At 41.5% G+C, this 21,190-nt stretch overlaps 1 protein-coding gene across 1 annotated transcript in view; it reads right to left on the minus strand.

The window, feature by feature from the left end:
* PCNX1 (pecanex homolog 1 (Drosophila)) overlaps positions 1-21,190 on the minus strand; it is a 116,296-nt gene that overhangs the window by 77,681 nt on the left and 17,425 nt on the right. The window contains exons 2-6 of the mRNA XM_015425764.1: positions 17,258-17,466; positions 12,677-12,782; positions 10,364-10,409; positions 7,196-7,285; positions 3,633-5,318 (exon numbers count right to left, since the gene is read on the minus strand). Coding sequence (XP_015281250.1) covers positions 3,633-5,318; positions 7,196-7,285; positions 10,364-10,409; positions 12,677-12,782; positions 17,258-17,466 — 2,137 coding nt within the window. The remainder of the gene's footprint in view (positions 1-3,632; positions 5,319-7,195; positions 7,286-10,363; positions 10,410-12,676; positions 12,783-17,257; positions 17,467-21,190) is intronic.

Consider the following 21,190-nt stretch of genomic DNA (forward strand, 5'->3'; position numbering starts at 1 on the left):
AGGTACAGTGCCATAGACTCTGCCCTCCAAACCAGCCATTCCCTCATGGGGAACCACTGCTGCCAAAATCCAGCTGAGGGTTGGAGATCACTCAGAATTCCAACTGGTCTCCAAATGGCATTGATCAGTTCCCCTGGAGAAAATGGTGGACTCTGTGTCCTTATACCTTGCTGAGTTGGCCCCCCTATGACAGCCAATGTTATGTGGCAGTCAGGGCTTCAGAGCATGGTGGGGGCTGCTGGTGAGGGGGAGATGCAAAGCTGATCAATGAGGGGAAAATGAAGGTAGGTTGATGCTTGGCTGGGAAGTAGATAAGGTTGCCAACTCCAGGTGGGAAAATCCTGGAGATTTGAGAGATGGAGCCTGGCGAGGGTGAAGTTTGAGGAGTGGGGCCTCAGACAGGTACAATGCCATAGACTCTGCCCTCCAAACCAGCCATTCTGTAATGGGGAACCACTGTTGCCAATCTCCAGGTGGGGGCTGGAGATCACTCAGAATTACAACTGCTCTCCAGATGGCATTGATCCGTTCCCCTGGAGACTCTGTGTCCTTATACCCTGCTGAGGTTGCCATGGCAAATTGATTCTGAGTGCCCACGGCCTTGGCACTCTCCCAGAGCCTCTTTCTAGCGCCCATTGTATTTATTTCCACAATGGGCCTTATTCCTAGTTAAAATATAAATCACAAGTTCAGAGGACAATCATAATTAGAAGCACTAGCTTTTTTAACCCAAGTGGTTAACACTACAATAAAAAATAAACCAACCCCCATGGCCTTTTATTTAATCTCCCTGTACTCTGAGGTACAGATTTGATCTCAATCATACTTCAAAACATATTTCTACATCCACGAAGTATTTACCCAGTGTCCTGCACACAAAAGCATTTTTTCCCTTCCACATAAACTTTATAAGGGCAAAACTACATGATATACCCAACAGATCAGAGCATGGAAATCTGTGCAGGACTGCTGAAAGAATGGATACACCAGAATGTCCACACTGAACAGGCACTGAGAAAGGGCTGTGCTATCTTGTCACTTAGGCAAAAACTAGATCCCTCATGCTGGTATCTCCAAGCAGATGAAATGTTCCAGTACAGACATAGAACTGATTGTGAAATACACTGTTAAGTAGAATAGAGAATGCAGGAAATTAGGCTCAGCTCTTGACTTTGGGGAGATAACATCAATCCAACCAAATGTTCTGGGTAAAAAAAACACAAGGCTAGGGTGTTGTTTTTTTTTAAATGTTTCTGACTCCTAAACAACCTAAAAATGCTCAGGATTGAGAGGGGGGGAAAGTATGTTCTCAAGAGAAACAGGACTGCTTCTCTACATAATTCCAAAAATGGTGAAGGAAGGCAGAAAGGAAAGACATTGATTAGAAGTTTCTGACTATTTCAGCAGAAAGAAAATCTTCAGAGCAGCACCTTTCCTCATTGAATATGTCCCCTTCCTTAATTTCCAAATTTCTGCTATAATTCCACAAGGACCATAGAGCAATACTTCCATCCCACTCAAAATTCCCATGTAACTGGCAGCAGTGCTTTTCAAAGCAACTATGAATTTACATAATATAAGTTAAAATGAGAATTACTGATAGATCAAAACACTAGTTTATAATACTAGAATGAGTTACATCCCATTCATTTCAAATGTTGTACCACAAACATTTGTGCAGAAGGCCCTGATTATATCTGTAGGCCAATTCTACGACTCTGACACTGGGATTATAAACAATTTAGGCCACCATTCTGAAGTTTTAAATTAGGTACTGAAATTATCCCTCTCTACTGCAGGTACAACAAATATCTGTAATCTGTTCCTCTTTGCAAAGTATAATAAGTTTAGCATCAGAATGGACGTTAATCAAAAGTGCTAGTATTTTCTCTGATTTACCAGTGCTTTATTATAGGTTATTTTACTAGTTGACCTACTGCAGACATACTGCTGCCCAATTTTCTAACCATAAGATTTCCTGTACACATGAATTCCCACCCACTTTAATTGTGGAGCTAACTATGGTTACCATAGGTATGTCTACTGACAATGGTTAGCTCCCAGTGATTCTCTCACATGGTGCATGTTCACTTTTGGTTAATATGTTGGCCAGTCAATACGTTGGTATGGATTGCTGAGCTTGCCACCAGGAGGAGATCATAATGAAAGAACTATTAGTATGAACAGTCACCACCACTTAGAAGTGGCTGTGATGCTCAAAAAAGGGAAGGGGTAGTATAATCGTGTCAACTGGCAACTACAATGAGCAGCCCATGTTCAAACTTCTCTCCCATCTTGAGCCACAAGGAAAGGTGGGACATAAATGTTTTAATTTTTCTTTTTAAAAAAATCTATCTGCTGTCTCTCCAGCTGTGCAAACTGGCAGCTACATGTACAGCTGCTTCATACACAGGATGCTTCTACCTGAATGCCTCCTGGTCATGAACCCTAAAGAAGGGGCTACTGGAGAGTAACTGGAAAGGCAGCATAAAAACTTCCTAGATAAATAATCAGCCCTATGCCTTATTGGCCCTGTGAGACTTGGACTCAAACTCTGCTCAGAATAATAAAAAGAAAGGTCTGAACAGTAACAGCTGAGTCACCAGCCTAGGATTAGGACAAAATGATCAAAGAAAAGCTTAACAGGCCGATATTATACTTAAAGGACCAAGCAGCAATCACACAAACAGGAAAGGGAGAGATCTGGACTTAGTGCACTGAACAAGAAAATTACTTCAACCAGCTGTACATACCACCTTCACTACAAGAATTATATTCAATTACACAATTCAGAAGTTAAAAGCAGCTCATTTACACTGTTTGCACTATATCAGCATTAATGTAAAATATGCAAATTACATCCATATTATTAAAGTAGCAACTTAGCGATTATAGGGCAAATGTTATTCTTCTAATCAGAACAAACTGACAAAGCTAAATCATATGTTTCGCACTTATTGGCCACAGTAGCAAGATTCTAATATCACATTTTATAGGAAAAAGGAGGCCCTTCCTTTGCGCAACAGTGGCAAAAGTTCATGGGCCAGAGTATGACTGGGGAGACCTTGGATTCAAATCTCCACTCTACCATGAAGCTCACAGGTTGACTTTGGGGCAGCCACTTTCACAGGGTTGAAGTGAGGATAATACAGAGAAGGGAGGGAAACAATTTGAGCTTCTTGGAGGAAGGGTAGAATAAAAATCTAACATAGAGACAGAGATCTTGTGTGTAAGATGCTAAAGTCAATAATTTGTTTATAAATACCTTAAATTTAAACTAACCATTAAAAAATGGAGCAGCACTTTAAGCATGATTAGGGTAAGCATTATGCTAGGTATACCAGATTAGAAGCGTGCACATACAAATATACCATATTTTCATATGACATTCAACTTGTTTTTAAAGACACAATGAAGTAACACCACAATACCACCTACAAACATAAAAAGAATTGGTAATAGTATTAACATAAAGTAACCATATAGTATCCCACTATATTAAACATACCAGAAGACACTGGGCCTCCATGTGAAGGCAGTGGCTTAATGGACAGAAAACTGAAAATTATTCTAATGACACAACAATAGTAGCAGTTGGCAGCATGGCTGCATCTAGCACTCTGATTACTTACCAACAATTCCCTGTTCCCGTTCATCCCCTTCAGCAAACATAGCCTGGCTTGGTAAGCTATTCCGAGACCGAGTGACTGATTCTAGTTGTGAAGCCCGTCCTAACAGAGATAGCTCATCAAGCACCTCACCCTCTTTGGCTTCTAGATCAGATTTAGAAGTTGTTAGCTGTTTTATGCTATCTGGTATCATTAGATTTGGATCATTCAGGCAGGCTACAGTACCGCTGTCTAAGCTTAAAACCCTGGTACGACTCTTGGCACTGTTTGTGCTGGAAGTCCGTTGCGTTGAATGCTTTTTGCCATTTACCTCAGAACCCAAGTGGATTTTGTAAGAGCCTTCCAAGTCTATGCCCCTTTCTTTTGCAGTATATTTGGTCTTAAGGGCATTGTACTTCCCCTCAGGAGATTGACATGAATGGGAGGTGGTGCTGGAAGAGCTATCACTGCTGAACTGATGGGCTGACTGCATGCTTGAGGTCCTGCTCAAGTCACTTTGATCACTTGAGTCCTCATCATGACAAAAAACCGCACTGTGGGGTTTGGTGCCAGATACACCTCGGAAAGAGATATATTCTTTGTGCCGACTCGTGTCAAAACTACTAGCCCGTTTTTTCCCTGTCCTCCTCCTGCTGGACTTGTGAGCTGAAGCTGTCCGATGAATTAAGCTACATGATTTAGGCCTTACATCCCCTTCCTTTTGCTTGCCAGCCATCTCCTTACAAGTCCTTGATTCAACCAGGGACGGTTTCTCCTTCTGCTCGTCTCTCTTCTCAGCTGGCTTCCCATGAGGCTGGTCTGCTTGCGTAATCAGTTCATTGGCATGAGGGTTCTTGTTTGCTTCTTCTGAAGCAGAACTGCTAAGAGCCCTCTGATTATGCATCTCCTCTGACGCATTTGAACCCCTTTTCTCTTGCAGGCAACTGCCAACGCTTGTTTCGATAGCAGTGCCTTCACTACTAGTCCTTTTGTCAGTAGCAAAACTACAATCATCGGACTCAACCGAGCAGTCCTTTTTCTTGCTGCTTTTCTTCTCTTCTTTAGGCGACTGCTCATGGTCTGACAACACACTTTCTATGTGAGTTGAGCTAGTGTGCTCACTTTTGTAGCTGCTAACAGTACTGATTGTGTCGCGATCAGTCCCACTGCAATAGCTCTCTGTTGAGCCACTGCTCCGAGTACTCAGACTTCTGAGACTGTCTGCACTTTTGTCTGCTTTTAAAGATTTGCTCTTGCTGCTTTTGGATAGCAGCTGTGGGCTGCTACACTTGAGAATATCATCCAGTTGAAAGACTCCAGAAATACAGGAGTTCTCAGCTAAAGATTCTTTGGATCCAGATCGAGGCTTGGAAGCTTCTAGCTCACTGACAGGATCAAGGCCTCTCCTCTGCTGATAAAGGGGAAAGTCACTTAGTGACACATCTGGAAAAGCAACAGCTGAGCTAGAAGTTCTTGGCACCCCTCGAGGTCTATGGTCTTTCCTATAGGAGTGTGAATGCAATGGAACAAGAGAAGCCATTTCTGTGTCACATGCAGCAGACAGAGACTGACTGGCAAGCTGGTTATTAGGGAGGCACACTTTGTCACTGCTGTCCCTTGGCATCTCCTGTCCAGATGGCAACGATGGTTGGATGGACACAAAGGAATCGACGGAGACCAAATGGAAAGTCTTTTGATCAGCTGCCAAATCTGTTTTTAAAAATATATAAAAAGAAAAAGTTGTTCTTTGGAAACCTTTATGTAAATTAAGCCGTATTTCACATGCTTGCAGCCTAATGAGTTCCAAGTGAAAGATCAACTTGACTATGTGATATAGAAACAAAAATATAATCACAACTTGCATATTCACATTAAACAGATGCCCTAAATAAGTTTTATACTCAATTCCCATTTCATTGAACATCACTCAAATGTCATGTGCTTTAGGTATCACTGCACTACACCCACGGCCCTTATGACTTTCACTTTCTTAATTATCGCCTTATGTAAAAGCAACTCTATTTTTGAACAGTTTGAGTCCATCAATACAATACGTAATGATAACAGAGATTACTGGCATGTGAGTTACAGTAATGCAGACTATGAAAGGTCCATTCAGGCAGCTCTTTTCATCTACTAATTCTGACTCACTCCATGCACCATGTTGGAACAGAAGAAAACTAGCTGTACTGTGTTAATTGAATGTGGCCAGTCCCTAATCAACTGATCTATCAATAACTGTTCAAACAATCACAACACAACCTACTTTATTTGTTGCATTCTCGCAGTGAGGGCCTTGCACATACCCAGGACTAAAACGTCTCCTTGAAATGTAATGCTTCAACAGACCCAAACGATAGCTTGGCATGCTACTGCAAATGAAGAAGCCAACCAAAATATGATGTTTGTTCTTTTTGAAATATGGGTAATGCGTCAGAGAACAAAATCAAATTGTGTTTCATCTTCTGATGCCAAGAGTTTTATTTTATGGGTTTTACTTTTCTTACAACTGTAGTAACATTTCATTTTTCTGTAGAAAGTATGATCAAGTCTATCATTGAGGAAACTCTGTGAGCAATGAATTTCATTCCCTACCTTTGCCCGGCATGATTGCTACTTACAAACCTTCTCTGACAGAAGCCCACCATATTGGAATCAAGATTAAACAGAAACATGAAGAATAGAGAGCTATGGAGAAGGGTAACATGTCTGGGGCCAGGAGATGAACTCTCAGTTGAGGGTAACTGCAATTTTACTATGCAATTACACAAAAATAAATAAATAAACCCAAGCACAACCTCTTCCAAATCAATACATCATGGACATTTGATCATTGAGCAAAAACGCTTCAGATCTCGAATCATGCAAAATGCCATATGGCTATGTGGGAAGACCGCTTCATTAAGTCTGCAGATACTCTTCAAAAACTCCTAGCACTGTTTCAGTCTCTCTCTCTCTGCAGGTAAAGGTAAAGGTAAAGGTTCCCTTGCTCGAAAGCCAGTCGACTCCGACTCTAGGGTTGCGGTGCTCATCTCCGATTCAAAGCCGAAGAGCCAGCGCTGTCCGAAGACGTTTCCGTGGTCATGTGGCCGGCATGACTAAACACCAAGGCGCACGGAACGCTGTTACCTTCCCACCGAAGTGGTACCTATTTATCTACTTGCAATTTCTTGCTTTCGAACTGCTAGGTTGGCAGGAGCTCTCTGCAAGCTATGCCCAAAAAGATAAGTGATACATCTATGAAACATAATGCATACAAGTGCTCAGAGAAAGGCAAAATACACACATTCTACTACTTGTATAGTTTGCCAGACAAACAGAACAGGCATTAAAAGGAAACTTTTTAAACAGAAAGGACTCTCAGAAAAAAACTGGAAGCTATACCATCACCATTCTTTCAGGCTCACATACGTATATTAGATTTGGAGTTCAAACCATCATTAGTGATGGCACAAATATGCAGGTAGACCGCTAATTATGAAGTGGGGAAAAAAATCAAATAGCATAATTTCAAGGCCATTCAAGATTAGTAGTTATCAAAATGGCCTCTCAGATACTTTTATACACAGCAGCTTAAGATTTCTTACCTTGCTCGTCACTCCCTTCTTTACAGAGGCTAGAACTCTGGCCAAGACTCAGACTGATGTCATCAGAAGTCTTTGCCGTGTCAGTATCACCTGTTCATGACAAGAAACAGTGAGTTTTCCAAATGTACTACTTTGGGGGCTTAATTAGATTGTATTTTTGAAGACTGAGACTGCTAGCTGGAATTCCAAAATAAATGATACTATGCTAAACAAACATGATAGCATGGTACTTCACTCCATTTTAGTGGTGCAACTGTGCAATGCAATGGTACAGCAATCACAGTAGAACAGCACACCTAAAGAACATGAATTTATGTTGTGCAATTATAATGCTGATGCTGCAACTACATTGTTACAATGCCAAAGTAGGGCAGAGATAGGGAGTGACAGAAAGACTCAAACTGCTTTGGTCAGCATCCCATTCACTATTCCACTATTAGACGTACTTTTTATCTCAGCATTACACTGTAAGCAGAAACACAAGAGTCATAGTTTTAGATACATCCACTACTAACAATCCATCAGCCTCAGACCTCACTCTTAACAGGAAGCTGCAGCTGCTTACACAATGATATCACATGGTGAGGATATCAAGGGCAAACAAAGGTCTCATGTGAGTAAAACATTCTAAAATCTTTGGATGTCTCACCTTTCACATGGTAAATGTAGGGACTTGTAGCCTTTGACACCAACATCCCACCCACTAACACTGATGACTAGTCATCTCTGATCCTCTTCTGTTTTGCTGGAGCACAACCTGAGAACATGTAGTATTCAACTATGGCTAGAAATAAGTTCGTATGCAACACCTTACAGCAGAAAAGTTAGTATGACCCCCTGGCACCATAATTTTACCCAACAAGGCCTACCCTCAAATGAAGGCACTTGGAAAAATACAAGCAAGCATGCAAACAATAGCTCAGATCCAGACTAGCGGTTCTACAGGTACAAGGATTTCAGACCACAGAGCATGACTTTCTCATCTCCATACACCCATAGACCTCTGAAATGACCCTCAGAATGTTGTTTCCAGAAACAGGACAGGGAGGAGGGGATTTTGGGCTGCTAGGGGGAGGCGAAGGCGGGAAAGACGCATTCCACAGATGAAAATCCTTGTGTTTGTGGAAATGCCAGTCTGGATCCAAGCCAATGACTAGGGAAGACACAAGATGAAGCTTGTAGAATGGGAAAATGACAGTCAACTGGAGACATTTACTCAACTTTTGTTAACAAGCATAAAAGTTTGAGTGCTCTAAGCTGTGGAGTCTTGTGAGCAAAATTTCTACTTTGTAAGGTACTGGCATTAAAGTTGTTTGTGAGTGATTTGGCTACTGCATAAATTAGTTTGCTCTGGAGCCCTCCTTCCTGAGCTAAGATAAAAATCTGTGAGCTGGAGGCTAAAAAACTGCGAGCTAGCTCACACTAACTCAGCTTAGAGGGAACACTGATGCCACCAGCAATACAAAATCAATGATCTGAGGCTGCAGCCATCACTGTGTTCCTGATGCCACTGCACAGATAGCCAGTCAACACTCCGAGCTGTGGGTTAACTGTCATAACCCAGGAAATGGGGCCAGGTATCAAATGCAACTGGAAAAACTATCACCAGACACTGCCTGCAGAACATGGGGGCTGGGACATAGCAAAGTTGGAAGTGGGTGGAAGAGAATTAAGAGGTGGTGACTGGGGAAACTGGCCAGAGTAAGCATGACAAAATGGGAAGCAACTTAGGGCACCCTCTACCTATGCAGCTCAGTGGCAGCCACACGGACGGTCCACAGGTCTGATGTTTCATGTGTGGAAGTACCCCATTTAGCCTTTAAGACTGTACTGAGGGACAAGAACTGGGCTCAGTACAGCAAGAAGACAACAACCAAGGTCTACTACAGGTCACATATGTCTTCATAAGACCCAGTATGACAGTCTACGAGAGTCTGTCTTTGAAGACGGTTCAGAGACGTCGACTGGTTCAGAATACAGCAGCCAGGATGCTAACAGGGACTTGCTGCTGCAAGCACTTTGCTCAGCTCTTTTGCCAATTGCATCAGTGCCCAGTTTGTCTCTGGAATTAATAAAAGTGCTGATTAGACCTTAGAAGCCCTATGTAGTTCAAGAAAACTGAAGAATCTCCTCTACCAGTATTTACCAGCCCATGCTCTAAAGTCACAGGAGAAAACTTCCATTAAGGATATTTGATAAGTGGGAATCTGCAGGAGAACATCCATGAATGCTGCCGCTGATCTATGCAACCAACTTCTCCCTACATTGCACAAAATCTTTTCATTAAGAGGCCTTCAGGCCATTTCTATTCAGGACGGCCTTTTTAAATTGAATCCTTCCTCATCCTAGGCTTTTAAAAATCTGGGGAGGCTTTATGAGAGTCTTACATGTTATTGTAAGTCACCTCTTAATATTTATTTTAAATAGAAAAGTGGGATAAATATTTTAAGAAAGTAAATATTACTGGTAGTGTCTACAATGCAGGGTAAACTGGTCTAGAGGACAGAACCATGCATAAATCCAAGAGAACAGTGGCCAGAGAGAGGCGAGTGTCAGTCAGGCCTCTTGGAGGCCTGTGAACAATTCTAATCATCTTCAATAACACAATTTACAGTAGACAAAGAATTACTACAAAGAGTACAATTAGAACAGTCTTTAGTGTTATAATGAAAATGAGAAAAGAAATACTATCAACTGGTTTCCTTGCTATAAACTTAACTGTCACAGAAAAATAATGGTTATAAATATCCAGGGATTGTGTCAAACAAATCCAAGCTTCTGTCTCATGAAAGCTATCTACTCTAAGTATATTTGTCAGAGCATCCTAGAATAGAGGGCTCCATATTTGATGTGACTTTTGAAAGCAAGTTACAACTGACCTCGGGGGGAGAAGTGAAACAAGAAGAAATACATAATTCCTGTCTATATTATACATAGGTACAGACATTTTTGCAAACTGGCTAACCAAATATGTATAACTTAAGTTACTTCGTACTTCTTGCGAGACACCAAGAATCATCAAGAAATTTTCTTTTCAGATATCATGTGTCATTTTCCTTTGTATCAACTGCACATATTGATAGAACTAGTAATGTAGGCAGGCTATTTGACATCTATAAAACCTGCTTTAGTTACCAGAAGATTATTTCTGATTATATATAGCCCTACCTTTAATAGTAGCTGCAGTTCCACGATGAAATAAACCAGATCCGAGCTAAAATACAGTTAAAGAAATAAATGACTTTCCAATAACATTGATTCTATTGTACTGTAAAGTTTATTTAGCTACAAAGCAATGCCAAGTGCATATAATGGCCCCTCAAAAGCATTTTTCCATTAAAAAAAATAATCTACCCTTGTAGCTCCAGGAATAGTAATCCATATATTATAATATGTTTATTCATTGCCCAAGAAAGAATCATGCTACTACTTATATCCTTTTAGAAGGAAAAATGCCAAGCAAATTAGTTTGCAAATTACTAGAAAGTCCTCCATCAATTAATGAACAAAAATAGCAGCAATATAAGAAGACAACTTAATTTTTAAAAAATGTTAACTACTATGACCACATCTTCAAAGTAAAGCATAGCCAATAATGGCACCAAACACATTTGAGCCTCTGACAGCAGCAATGATCTTCTTGGAAGAATCAGCAAACATATCTTATGTTCTGCACTCTGTTAACACTTACAGTCTAGTAGCATATTAACTGTTTCAAAGAGCCTAACCACCTCAGGATTAAAAGAAACCATGTAGGGCAGGGGTGTCGAACTCATTTGTTATGAGGGCCAGATCTGACATAAATGAGACCTTGTTGGGCCAGGCCATGTGTGTCATAAAATGTAATGCCAGGAAGCGGAGATATAAACTTTATAAAGGACACAGACAAACACAATTAAAGTTTTTTAAAAAACTTTAAATAAAACATGCTTAAAACACTAGCACTCTTGCAATATTTTGTCTATTTAACAGTCTCTGATAACTGACACCTCTTGCTCTGAATTATTGCATCAAAATGTCAGTGGTGTAGAAATGCTGCTCAGGTGTGTATCTGTAAGCTGCAAACCTACTTTTGATTTATTGACATTCATTACAGAAATCTCATGCTCAGTGTTCTGAGCCTAGGACTCAGGGGAAAACATGAAATGGCTGGGCATTGCAACCTTTTGTACATACGTTGCTTCATGTGAAGGGAGGGAGAGAATGAGGGAGGGCTTGCTTTGCTGGGCTGCCTCAATTGCACAGGAGAAATACCAGGCACCCTCCCTCCCTTCAGGGAGGAGCCTCAGCCAGTGAAAGGGATTAAAGGCTTCCCTCTGTCTCCTGTATTCGATTGAGGCAGCCTGGCCAGGAAGCAAGCTCTGGCTGGTTCCCTCCTTCCCCCTGGGAGGAGGAAGGGGAAGAGCCTCAGCCAGTGTTTTACCAGACTCTCTCAATCACACAGGAGAGAGTCTGGTAAAGGAAGTTATGACATAGCAACAGCAACAGCAGCAGCAGAACTAAAAAAGAAGCAGGAAACAGCCAGGGCCTTGCAGGCCATATTGGGGCCCACCGAGGGCCTGATTCAGCCCACGGGCCTCATGTTTGATACCCCTGTCAGGCAACAATAAAAATGCTTATATCTTACTGCAAAAACAGCTTTAACAGAACTGCTAACTATGATATGGTGGGGAGCGGTGGCACAGTGGGTATATCCCACTGTCTTAACATCTGAACTGTGTTAGTTCAAGCCTCGCGCTGGTGTGAGCAGCCAGCCTGTTGTCCCCAGCTCATCGTCCACCCAGCGATTCGAAAGCTTCGGCGAGTAGATAAAATGGGAACCACTCCTTAGAGAGGGTTGGCACGCCAATCTCCCTTGTGGGAGGGTGTTAGCTGACTGTCGGACGTCCTAGTCGAGGCTTGGAAGGCGAAATAGCTTCTCGGCTATGAAAGAATCCCTGTAATGGATGTTCCGGCCAGGTGGTGGCAGTGTGGCGATTGACATACAGGTCCTGAAGCCTGGCCAACACGCAGCTGTGTGGAAAACAACGGATCCAAGCCAGAAGACGTCTATACCAGGCAGTGATGGCGCGTGCAATTAAAAATGAATATATATGTTGTCTTCCCTATCCCCTACAAACATTGTTAGTCCCTTGTCTATATTGAGTAACTGTACATCGCTTTGAGCCCACTGGGAAAAGCGATTAATAAATGGAAAGTATTATTATTATTATTATTATTATTATTATTATTATTTATCCATTTGTAACACATGCAGCCATGCAATAGACAAGAAACTTCAAAATTACATAAAGAAATCTAAAACGAAAATATAGGAACAAACAAAATGAGGAGTTTTTAATTGCTTTAGCACAGTGAAGATGAAACTAAGAAAGAAAGAGTATGTTTTGGACATTTATAAAAGATGTTTTAACTGTTATTACTATGCTTTCAGTTAAGATCAATGTAATCAGAAGCAGCTGTTTCAGGATCAGTTCTTACCTGGTTATTTAGGTCTAAACCAGCAAAGGAATTTCGTGAACTGCAGCCAACTGGAGGAGTGGCTTCTCGAACAAATTCTGACATCTCAATCCCTCCACCAGGATCGCTTAAAAAGAAACATGAAGATCTTAAGACCATTTAGATATTATTTTGGATACCAGTTCATTCATAAAGCACACTTGAGGCTAGTATTTCCTCAAATTATAGCCATCAAGTAATCTATTAACTAGGCAGCATAATGAAAATGAAATGAAGTGATAATGTCTGATCATTTCCAAGATGACCCCCACCAACAAATAAACCAGGATATCCCGCGAGAAGATGTTTATCAGAATGTAAGAACGTGATGTACTGCAAAAAGCCTTCACGGCATAAGAAAGCAGTTACAAATAATGAAGCGATTACATACTCAATAACATTTTCAATCTATACCACTTCCTTTTGTAGCTTCATATAGAATTACACTACATTCTTTTGCCAAGCATGAGTCCAAACTAAGGGTGTGTGTTCAGCTAAATCCAAGCGAAAACAAATCTGGAAAATACCTTATCAGTATTTTTCAGATATTCTTTCAACCAGACATAAATTTGGGTTATTGTTCGGGTATCTGAAATGGCCGAAATATTTTCAGGATTTTCGGGACCATCAGATAGTCAAGCTTAAAGGGTATTTAAAAGGATCAAAGTCCCTTTAAATGCCTTTTCCAAGCTGCACAACTCCACAGTGAGAGGACTCCGAAGGTGTTTAAAGGGCTTGCAGTCCCCTTAAATGTCTTCTGGGTGACCTTGCCGCAAGGTGTTTAAAGGAACTGCAAGCCCTTTAAATGCCTTCGGATTTCACTTACCATGGAGTTATGCAGCTTGGAGAAGGGATTTAAAGGGACCATGATCCCTTTTAGACACCTTTTTTTTTTTTTGCACACCCCTAGCTCGAACACAGATAATGTTGGAAAAAACAGATGGCTAAACTAGTGACAAAGTAAAAACAAACAAACAAACAAACAAACTGGTACACTACTTCTCAAAAATCTCTTGAGAAACAGGGGCTTCAGACTGTATCGTACTAGCCCCTGAATGAAGTGGAGAAAAAGATATTTTATGTTCTTAGTGGTAAGAAGCTTTGACAGTAGATAACAATTAGCCATTCAGCTCATTTATATTTGACAGCTAAGAATCTTCCTTTACTGATTTAACCTGGATTTCTTTTATTATGTACACTGCCTTGGGAAGTTATTTTAAGCAGAAAGCTGGGGGGGAAATCCTACCCCCCACCCCCAAAGAGCTCCTACACTTCTAGGGCAAATTGTGAGAGATCCTCAAAGTGGTCATAAGGGATACTCAGGCTGGATATCAGCAGCTGAGCAGCTGCAGTTTTCCTCTGTGGTGGCTTGATGGAGACCAAACAGTCTTTCCATCTGAGCAGCAATAAAGAAAAGATATCCCTCCCCTGTCTAGCCAAAGCCCTCCCTTGTAGCTGCTTTCCTTCTCCCCAAAGACACAGCATATAGTAACAGTTCATGAGGACCAGTCAGAACAACCCAGTTTATTTATTTACTGACTTGATTTATACCCTGTTTTTATCTCCAGCGGCGACTGAAAGTAGCTTAAATCATTCCCCTCTTCTCCATTTATCCTCACAACCACACTGTAGGTAGGTTGGGCTGAGAGTATCCGACTGGCCCAAGGTCACCCAACAAGCTTCCACAGCAGAATGGGGATTTGAATCTGGGTCTCTCAGATCCTAGTTTGCCACTCTAACCACAACACCACACTGACTCTCGGTGTGGTGTACACAACTTTCCGAAACAGACTTCAGAACAGCTGTGTGTCTCACAACTTTCCAAATCAGTTTTTAAAATGGCTGGAGGCACTTAGAAATCTTGGTGAATTTATGGAGCTTCTCATATAATTCTTCAGATTCCACCTATATTAGTACCCTCCAGAAAGAAGAGCATATTCAAAAAGTGAGCCTGAATTCAAGAACTTTGAAAAATGCTGCTCGGCTTTAATGAACTACCAACTCAGAAAAGTTAGATGGAATACAAAAGATGACGACGACATTGTGTATTAACACAAGGCTGCATGCTGAAATCCACTTCCTTCTAACAGAGAGAATTACTTGGAGCCAGAGTGGCGCAATGGTTACAGAACTGATATGGGAGACTCAGAAACACACCATGAAGTTCTTTGGGTGACTTTAGAATAGTCACACACTGTCAGCCCAATCCATCTCACAGTGTTGCTGGAAGGATAACATAGGGAAAACAAAACCACATAACCTTCCCTGAACTGCTCCAAAGAAGGGCAGAATAAATATGCACCAGAAGACGGACGGATTTAATGAACAATGAGTGCTTTTGAGAAGGTACCTCAATAAGGACTCCTGTAAGTAAATAGATAAGTTCCAACAGGAACACTAGACTTTGACTGGACTAGAGATATGAGTCAAGCCGAGCCAGAAGGAAGTAGCTATTTGTTTAGCTTTCCCACCAGCCTCTATACGTGGCCTTTATCGACCTGGCCTCGGCCTTTGATTCCCTGGACAGGGATAGATTATGGCTGAAATTGACAAATCTTAACATTGACCCTAAGTTGATTTTTTGATGAGACAACTGAATTGCAACATTACTGTCAAGGTTAAAGTTGGAAAGGAAGGTGTTTTAACAGATAATATACCTGTGCAGATGGGCATAAAGCAAGGGTGCATATTGGTTCCTACCTTGTTTAATTTGTATTTAAATGATATAGTTAATAGACTTGAGGGCACAGAATTTATGCCTCCAGCAATAGGGCAGTCCAAAGTACCAATATTGCTATATGCAGATGACATGGTGTTACTGTCATTGACTAAAATTGGTCTGCGAAGGCTGTTGAATAAACTGGGTGAGTATTGTAATGAAGAGGGCCTCCATATAAACTATGTTAAGTCCAAGGTGATGGTCTTTAGTAAACGACCTAGGAATTCAGTGTGGAGAATCTTAGGGGTACAGATTGAACAGTGTCATACATTTAAATACCTAGGAATAACGTTCTCAGAAACCCTCTAATGGTGACCACACCTATTATCATTAAGACCTCCTCCACAAAGATAGTGGGGGCAATAGTGAAATTTTTCTTTTCCAAGGGTGGTGGCATGGTTGACCCTGTAATCAAGTAGTTTGACAGCAAGGTGATCCCCAGCTTACTATATGGGACTGAAATATGGGGCTGGGGACAGCAGATTCTGGGTCTACTGGAACCAATTCAAAACAATTTTATGAGACGGATCCTAGTGTTGCCTAAGGGCTCTCCTGTGGCTTTAATGAGGGCTGAGCTTGGTATCCCATCCTTGAAAGCCAGGGCTAATCTGAGAGTCCTGTCTTATTGGAAGAAAGGCCTAGAACGTTCTCAGGATTCATTTGGAAGTAAAAGTTTTTACTGTCTCCTAAAGCTTGCCGAGACCTTCAAGGAACATCTGGGCCTTATACAATCAAAGTACGTTATCCCAAATGATCTGTTAACAGCTAACAGTTCAAGGCGGGAGTTGAGGGAATGGGTATTTAACATGGATGGGAAATTAGATAGTAATGCAATCAGTCAATCTAGAATGGCCCCTTTCTTCAAATTATTTAAAAAAGACCATACCAGGTCATCTTACCTAAAGACTTTAACAACAATGAAATTAAGGTTGGCCTTTACCAATTTAAGATTTCAAGCTGCGCCCTCTATGGTTCGCACCGGCCGATTTCTAAGGATCCCTGCCCCCTTACGACTTTGTATGTGTGGCACTGGAGAAGTAGATGATTTGACCCATTACATTTTGAGATGCCCTCTTCTTTTGGCCCCCTCAAAATAAATTTATCACTAGTATCTTATCTCTGCAGGAAGGAGTTTCAGATATGGAAAAAGTTATATTTTTGCTTGCAGATAAAGACCCGTATGTTTCTAACAGAGTCGCTTTGTTTGCATTGGTGGCTAGATCGATTAGATCTAATTGTATGGAAATGACCACGACCTAATTTGGCTCTGTATTTATATGACCTTGTTGGATATTAATTTAATTTGTATTTACCTTGGAGTTTTATCATGTGGGATTTTATGCACTGTTTTTCTGTATTGTTATGACCTATGGTCAACACAATAAATTACTACTACAAAATACGAACACTAGACTGGACTAGAGATATGACTCAAGCCAAGCCAGAAGGAAGTAGCTATTTGTTTAGCTGTCCCACCAGCCTCTATTTAAGGCATTTTTACCGTAAAACAGTCATGACAAAAAGATGGCATTACAGTGAGCAGGGGAATCAGATGCGCTTAAGATGCCCACAATATATCTTATATATATCTGACGAAGGGCACTTTGACTCTCAAAGCCACATACCCTGAAAATCTTGTTGGTCTCTACATTGCTACTGGACTCAAATCTAGCTGTATATATTATCCTATATCACTTATCGTATAGGATGCCCTAATATATATTCCAGTGGTATCCTATTAGATTATGTTACCTTGCTTAAAGTTCAATTTATTTGTGTGTGTTTTAGCTATAAGCTGTAACAAAAGATATGCTACATGCATATTAACACTGAAGATTTCTTACCTAGGTCCGTTACTGTCCTTTCTCCTTGCAGAAGAGTCATCTTGTTCCGTTCTTGCACCCCTATCTATACGCTCACTTGCATTCCTCTCCACAATCTCACCTTCATCAAGTGCTCTATGCAAACGGTAATTTACCATCTTCAGAACTATGAAGAGAGCTGCTATCACTGGGCAGTAGATTGCAACTATCACCATAGAAGAAGGAAGAGCCTGTCAAAAAGAGAAGAAATAAAAATTAATATGTGCAATAGTGTTCCATCCCCTGTAGACTAAGAAGGAGATTCCTGTAGTCAAGGATGGGAAGCTTTTAGTGTGCCACCACCCACATCCTTACCACCCTTTCAGGCTTGTTCATCCCTTATTTCCTTGCCCTGTGTCTCCTGAATTACTATTCTCAATGAAGAACATATATTTTCTTCATGCAGAGAACCCTCTGTCCTTTTTAGCTTTAACATTTTTCTCTTGCATGACAGATAGGATTAGAGGGTCCCAATGAACCATTTTAGGTACGATTCTGGTGCATTCTTTGTTTTGTCAAATGTTTTTATGGGAAAAAGCATAACTTTAGAAAGTTAAACAGGTACTAAGGTAGCATTAACAGAATCAGAGAACCACTGCCCTTCTTTTAACTCTAGCAGCAGAGTTTGTGTCATCATTCACTGATAAACACTGAGCAATATACATTGGCAGAGATAACCAGCAGGCTGAAAACAAGATTCTACAACAACCTTTGGACAGCATCCTGTTCAGCTAACAGCAGTATGCTTCTCCTGTGCACAAAACCTTTCACTAGGTCAACTATTCCACTACTAAGTGAGCAGAGTTCTCTCTAAACATACTTCCCTCCAAGAGTAAAAGTTTAGGAGAGATAATGAGGGGCAAAAAGATACCACCCTCAAACAAACCGAAACACAGAACTCTGATACTCCTACATACTAAATCCTTTAGCAGTTCAACAAGGTTAATCTATGGGAAGTCATTATTTACAACTAGACCAATGTAACTCAGCTATAAATTGAAGCAAAGATAGCCAGCAAAAGGTTGAAGAAGGTGGAGTGGGAAGAGGTAGAATACTAGATCAGATTTTACTTGCTATAAGTTATTTCAGGCTTTTCCCAACTTCATTTCAAGCCTTAAGTTTAAACTAAAGATCCACTTAAGGTTCAGAAGTTTTACAGCACTGGACCCTCAACAAACGAGACAGAACCAGACTCCAGTTGAAGAGCCCTGTCATTCAAAATGTTCCATCTAATTTAATGATGTAAATAGTTATCTCTCAGTCAACGTCTCCCACTTTTGGGCTGCCTTTTAGTAATGCGCCAGTTATGTAAAGGTAATAAAACACAGGCCCTTAACAAACCTATGCTAGGCCCCTGTCACACGGGCAGGAAACTGCAGAGGAGAAGTGTGGCTGTTTGCCCCGGGGCAAACTAACATGCAGTAAAGCGATCAGACCTACTGTGGAGGTTCTGTGGAGGTACTGTGGAGGTTCCATGGCAAGGGAGAGGTGCCGATCACAACACACGCCTGCGCGCAATGAAGAAGCACGCGGCGCGGCGAACTGGTTTTCTTTTTTTGTGTACACTACGAATGCGCATGCTCCGTTGGGTGCGTGTGCGCATCCACGGAGACGTGGGGGGAAAAAAACCCTTTTCCGCAAGGGGACATGGGCGGGCGCCGGATACCACCGGAAACACGATCAGACGCCCGCCCTTGCCCCGCAGTTTCTGGAAACTAGTACCTCCAAGGTACTAGTTTTTTGCTGCGCTTTTTCGGCAGGAAGCCTCAGTTGTGCCACGGAAGCGCTACGCTTCCCAGATGTGCTGGTGAGATCGCGACCGGAAACTCCGCTTGTCTTCCGTATCTCTTGCGTGGCTAATGTTGCGTGTGACCGCAGCCCTTAATGATTTTTTCCTGTTAACCCATGATTGATAAAATTAAGCTAAAAGCAGGGACTGACACATCAAAATATTTAAGATGTCAGCAACCACAGTGCTATTGGATAGCCGTTAGTCACTGTTGCAGTGTTTTTCCAGAAAGTAAAATAATATAGTATAAGCATGCTATGCTTCAAGCTATGAGTGTTCTTCCAAAAGGTTATCTGGCAATTCTGGAGTAAATATGCACAAAGGCAAGCTGACAGCACACTGCTCCTTCTACTCACACAATACTGTCACATCGCAGAATATGATCATTCCATCAGACGCCTACCCAGCAATGTTTTCTAGCTGCTGTTCAGATCTCTTTTACTGAGAGTCCATGGCATGCCCTTCCCTTAAAGCAATGCTTCCAAGGCATTAATAGATGACCGCAATGTCTCAATGAAATGGATGATTACCTTTAAAAACACAGATGTTTTACACAGAGTGGCCAACCTCTAGGTCAGGGGTGTCGAACTCATTTGTTATAAGGGCCGGATCTTACATAAATGGGAATGTGTCAGGCCAGGCCATGTTTGCCATAAAATGTAATACCAGGTAGCAGAGATAAAAGGACACAGACAAACACAATTAAAGATGCAGTGCAACACTAGGCTGATGCCCCCATACTGCCTGGAGTGGGGAGCAAACCCTTTCCCTGGCCTCTTCTTGTCCTCAATACTCTGAGCCCAGGACCCAGGGGAAAACATGAAATGGCTGGTTCCACCTGGTTCCTGCCTTTAGTGCAACCAATGCAAGAAGAAAGCCTCAACTGGGAAGCACAATGTTTACAACCAAGCCCCCTCCACCTCAGCCATCAAACTTCAGCAAATATCTCTAGCAGACCCACCTGGCTCCTTAGCTCAATGAACGCAAGAGAAAACCCTCCACTCCAGCAAACTTCAGGAAATAACTCTGGCAGACCCATGTGGGCACAGGAGAAGCCAGCAAAGATGAGGGAAGTTTGGCAGCCCCGCCCTCTGATCTCTGCACTCAGAGGCAGCTTGGAAGGGTGAGGACAGGCAAGGGTGGGGTTGGAGAGGGGGGAGGAAAGAGCTGCGAGCCAGATTAAAGCCCTGGATTCCAGCCCATGGACTGCATGTTTGACACCCCTGCTGTAGGTAGGAAGCCAGAGATCTTCTGCTATTACAACTGATCTCCAGGTGACAGAGATCAGTTCACCTGGAGAAAATTGCCACTTTGGAAGGCGGACTCTATGGCACTATACTCCTTTGAAGTATACTCCCCCCCCCCCAAACTCTGTCCTCCTCAGGTTCTACCACCAAAATCTCCATTTAGTTTCTAATGTGGAGCTAGCTATATTAGTTTTACAGTAATTCTCATTCATTTTATAGCATGAAGGAAAGCATAAGATTGTTGAGAATAATAACTGCACAGAAAGATTTCACATGAAAGTCCTGGTTAGGTCCATTCTTTCCAAACTGTTAAATATGAATGTCGACAAACTGTTTAATATGTACTAATGATTAGTTGGCAAGCATATGGTCACTAAGCACCTACCCAAAAATCTTCATCAAAAGCCAGATTTAAAAAGTGGAAGTTATTTATGTAGATCAACAATTTGGATAACAATTATGTAATTGAAAGGTGCTGGGAATCTTCCAGTTGTGGCTGCCATGGCCCCAGACTGCCCCCCCCAATCACTGTCTTGGAAGAATTTGGCAAATTAAACCAATGAATATTTTAAGAAACCTTGTAAAAAACCTTAAGCTTATTGGCAAGAAAATACGCCATAGACGGCACTGGACTTTTGAATTATCAGTGTTATAAACAGAATCTGCACAGTCTATTAAATACTGTAATTAATAATGTAAAGGTTATCCACAAGAGTATCACAGACACAGCTTTAAAATGGACATATTTTATATAATGCATTTAATCGCTCACCACCATCCACCACCAGTTACACCCATCTGGATTTAAACAATAATTTATTCCATCTGGATTTAAACAATAATTCATCTTTACCCTGTAGGATTGCAGTTAATTTATCC

The sequence above is a fragment of the Gekko japonicus genome, unplaced genomic scaffold, assembly GCF_001447785.1.
Source record: "Gekko japonicus isolate JY-2015 unplaced genomic scaffold, Gekko_japonicus_V1.1 scaffold1818, whole genome shotgun sequence".
Taxonomy (NCBI): Eukaryota; Metazoa; Chordata; class Lepidosauria; order Squamata; family Gekkonidae; genus Gekko; species Gekko japonicus.